We start from the raw sequence: 4,276 nt of genomic DNA, 5'->3' as shown, positions 1-4,276 counted from the left end.
GGGGGGGGGGGGGACCAAATATCCCATCCGGGGACGTTGCTGTGTGAGAATTAGCGCATCCGTTCTGGCTACTTTTCAAACTGTCGCATATCTTCCGTGCTTTGGATTGAAAGACTTCAACATTGGTGAAAAAATCACCATCCAAAGTCAACAAGTAGCCTCAGCTGGACCGTCTCCAGCTAGATTGTCTTCGGGATCGTCCAACGGAAATCGAAGACTAGAGAAAACATTCTAAAGAGCGTCAGATGCAACGAGAAAACAGCATCAAATCGTCTGAAATCGCTGGAGAGACTTTCATTTGCTGCCTATAGCGACATTTTTCTTTAAAAACCGACCATTTCTATCGACGTTATTCGAAAATTAGCAAAGAAGGCTCAACGGAACCGGAGGTGTCCACTGGACGGGCCGGGTTCATCTTACATGAACAGGTAAACAAACTGTCTGTCAAGCGGAGGTCATAATTATTGAATACTAACGAAAAACGGCACTTTCGTTTCCATTTCGCTGCATGTTTGCAGGGTGATGCTAACAATGTGGAAATGGTGATGAACCACGAATTAAACCCTACATTTCCAAGACTAAACTACAGTCAACGCAATGACGGAACCACGATTCTTCCGAGATCAAATAAGTCAAAACACAGTGGGCAACAGAACAGGTCATGTCCAGACTGTTAGAAACTCAGTAAAGTGCTGTGATAACATATCTTTCACTGAGATCAACTGCAAACTGGAAATGTCACTATGTCCTTTCTTGCTGATCATAGGAGGCACTGAAAGAAAAGCGGAGAATGGTCTGGCTCCATCTGGCTCTAGCAATGTTGTGGAATGTAGGTAGATCGGGTGCGCTGTTTGTTTGCTGGTCTGTTCGCCGAGCTTGGCAGTTGGATTGCAAACGTTTCATCACCAATCGAGGTGACATCGTCAGTGCAGGGTTGAGTGGGTGGATTCCTCCTCTTCTGCCTGTGATTATATAGCTTCTAAGCAGTATCTGGTATTTCTGGAAACGGCCGTCGTGTAGTTTCATCTGGCTCTTCAGAATTTCAAAAAGGTGCTTGTAAAGACAACTCTCGGCCAGTGCAGAGCTGATTACATCAACGGTGCGGTAGTTTGGCGACCATTTATTAGAAGTTTTCCCAGGGTAACTACGGGAACGAAGCACCAGGTGCCCTGAACTGCTGGGTGAATGTATAGGCCAGTCCATACTGTTCGTGATTCTAGGTCATCGCCTTCTGGTAGGATTAAGAACTTTCGGCTTTCTCATACATTCGTAGCTTTCTGCAACACCATCATCCACCGACTTACGTCTACCAATAGGCGTTCTGGCCCGGGGACCCAACCACATGGTCATGATCTCAAACTACTGAAGTCGAAGGATCTGCTGAAAGTCACGCAGTGATTTACCTTGTTGTGTTTGACCACGATAATCTGGCTGGCTTTCCAAACGAGTTTTTATTTTTAGTTGTTGACGGTTCTGGAATGTTGTGCACCGAAATTGACCGTAAAAGGAATTGTCACTAGGATGTTCCACATACAATCCGTCAGCTAGCTCTAATAACATGTTGTGTTCATATACTGATGATGGCTTATCCGCAAGTGCGCATCTCCAACAAGAACAGGGTAGTCATGCTCGTAAAGCAATTCATGTAATCCTGGTGATGTCCACTTTCAACAGAGGTTCAGGTAGATAAAGTTGCTTTAAGATCATTCCGTAACTTCTGAGAACGCCACGTAATGATCTGTGGATCCTGCGCATGGAAAATCAAAGGTGATCCTGAATTTGCTGAACAACATCATCAAACGAGGTATGTTTAATTCTGAACCAGTAAAATCAAAAGGGAATGTGGAAAACGAGTATGGGGCGTTAGTAACGTTTCTTCTAAAAACTCTGGGATACAAGATAGGCGATCAATTGAATCAGCATTCTTGAGTACTCGTAATTATATACTTGATATCAGATTTGTAACCATCTTCATTAGTAGATTATTCATTAATTTTTTTTACCAAGTACTTGTCTCCCTGTTCACTTTATTGGACACTGCGATGAACCCTCGAGACTGCATAGCGTTTCTGTTTCAAGCGAACGACGAGCAGACACACTGCCTTGATCAAGTCCTGACCACAATCCGAGTTTGGACATCACAAACGAGCGATTCAGCTGGATTTCAGGTGAGTCCTCCGGAAAACCGAATTTGTTTTAGTGTATTTCACTAATTTCGTGCAGTTCAGGTTCAAGTAGAACATAAGATTGACGAAAACTCGGGGACTGCGCCAACCTGATGAGCCCCAAGAAGAGCAAAACCGGTCGTGGGCTGTTGAAGAATTTTCATCAACCTTATTAGCAGTGTGTTACATCTATAGAAAAGCTTCTTTTGCCCCGCCAAACTTACCTCGCGCGTTGACGACACATATGCTGGTAATCCCCACAATTTCTTGAGTGCATAAACGTTTCGGTTCATTCTGATGGACACCACAAAATCTTCCAAATCGTTGGCGGCTGCAGTCCAAAAACTGAGTTGCCAACAGGTTGCTGGAATATTCCGGTTTGGACAAACTTTTGAAAACCAAGAAGAAAACGGCACCTTCGTGTGATACAACTGACTCTTGGTGTCCAGAATAGAATCTTTGCACTTCAAAAGGGAATATTCCGGTTTGGACAAACTTTTGAACACCAAGACGAAAACAGCACCTTCGTGTGGTACAACTGACTCTTGGTGTCCAGAACAGAATCTTGGCACTCAAAACTCATCCGCCTACCCGGTATGTCATAACCACCGGCAGTGCCATAATATTTCCAAAGCTTAACGCTAACACCACCGATAAAACGGCACAGATTTTATTGTTGAGCACGGATTGAAAGGAAAGAAAACATCCGTACAATAAGAGAACGTTGTCCTCGAAACTTCTCAAAAGTACTCTTTTTGATGACTATGAAGCGTGAGTCGAAATCCCGTGTAAGATAATCAACCAACTGCTCACCAACAGATCTGTGTTTACACGGATGTCCCGAGAATGGCTATTCTGATAATGTCAGGTTACACTTCACGGTGTTATAAATGTCCAAACACATATGCCATGAGTGCATCTGTAAGCCACCTAACTTGCACTTGTGCGTAATATAAAGACGATTCTGAATTTCGATGAATTCTGGGAGTTCTTCCAAGTTATCCATCGGGTTCCCGGCCAACATTTGTTGTATGAAACTGAGTACTGTACGATACAAAGTTGAGGAGATGAACTGAGAATTTCATTGCGTTAGACAGTCGTCAATCCTTATATTGAGCTCCCTCGTCGACCAAGATGAAGTCAGCATCTTATATATCCGAATAAGTGAGCATCTGAACAAAGCAGAAACACACAAACTTGCTCAAAAGGGAAAATCCCTCGGGAATATGATTCATGCTAAGGTTTACCGGTCGAATTTCTTCTACCAACTGCTGTGTTTGATAAAAAATGCCAAAATTCTTCCAGAAGAAGAAAACGTTAGCAGTGCTGTCCCTAAAAAAAGACGTGAAATCTATCTGGACACCTGCCTGAGAGCGGTATCGACTACTTATTCATTAAACTACTCCTGCACTGTATGAAAAGATATATATTGTGCCGACCCAGGGCAGATATGGATTGATTTCTCCCTGGTCACGTCTATATTGTCCAAAAGTTTTGACTATGTTTGTATTTAAAACTCAACTTTATGTTCTTGCATTGGTGTTTGTGCGGCATAGGTCGCATTTTTGAAGAACCTCATTTGTTCAGTTGTGAAAGTTAACGGCATGTCTGGTAGTTCGCTACTTCTCAACGGTAAGTAGGAACGCCCACATTTGTTTGCTCCGAAGAAATCTCTAGGCATTTACTCCGCTTAACTGTCTGGCTCATGACGATAGCGTCGTTCTGAGTAACAGCATTGGTTAATGCAGACCACTCTCTGGACTATGAACCAACATACTCAATGTGAAGTATACTAATACAGGTCCGGTTGAAATAGATCCGAAGCACTGCCTAGCGAAATAATAAACCAGCCGTCAGTACCAGGAGTGAATGAATGATCCTCTATTGCGAGGCTCAGAAATCAACCTAACCGGGAAGTTCCGCTTATACATAGTGACCAGCCAGCCAGTCTAGCATATGTACTTGAAATCTGACCTCCAGATGACAGCCACACACGGTTACCGCAGTTCGACGCGGTAATAACGTCAACATCAAAAGTACAATCATCATCATCATCATCATCATCATCATCATCATCATCATAATCATTATCATCATCATCACCATCGTCA

At 43.2% G+C, this 4,276-nt stretch overlaps 1 protein-coding gene across 1 annotated transcript in view; it reads right to left on the bottom strand.

Annotated features, from left to right (window-relative positions):
- The window catches only part of T265_11564 (hypothetical protein), a gene marked incomplete at both ends in the record, with an annotated part of 40,347 nt that overhangs the window by 4,859 nt on the left and 31,212 nt on the right, over positions 1 to 4,276 (bottom strand). The window contains one exon of the mRNA XM_009178247.1: positions 2,390 to 2,553. Within this exon, the coding sequence (XP_009176511.1) occupies positions 2,390 to 2,553 (164 nt within the window). The remainder of the gene's footprint in view (positions 1 to 2,389; positions 2,554 to 4,276) is intronic.

The sequence above is a fragment of the Opisthorchis viverrini genome, assembly GCF_000715545.1.
Source record: "Opisthorchis viverrini unplaced genomic scaffold scaffold1619, whole genome shotgun sequence".
Classification (NCBI taxonomy): domain Eukaryota; kingdom Metazoa; phylum Platyhelminthes; class Trematoda; order Opisthorchiida; family Opisthorchiidae; genus Opisthorchis; species Opisthorchis viverrini.
This window is presented reverse-complemented; position numbering and strand designations above follow the sequence as displayed.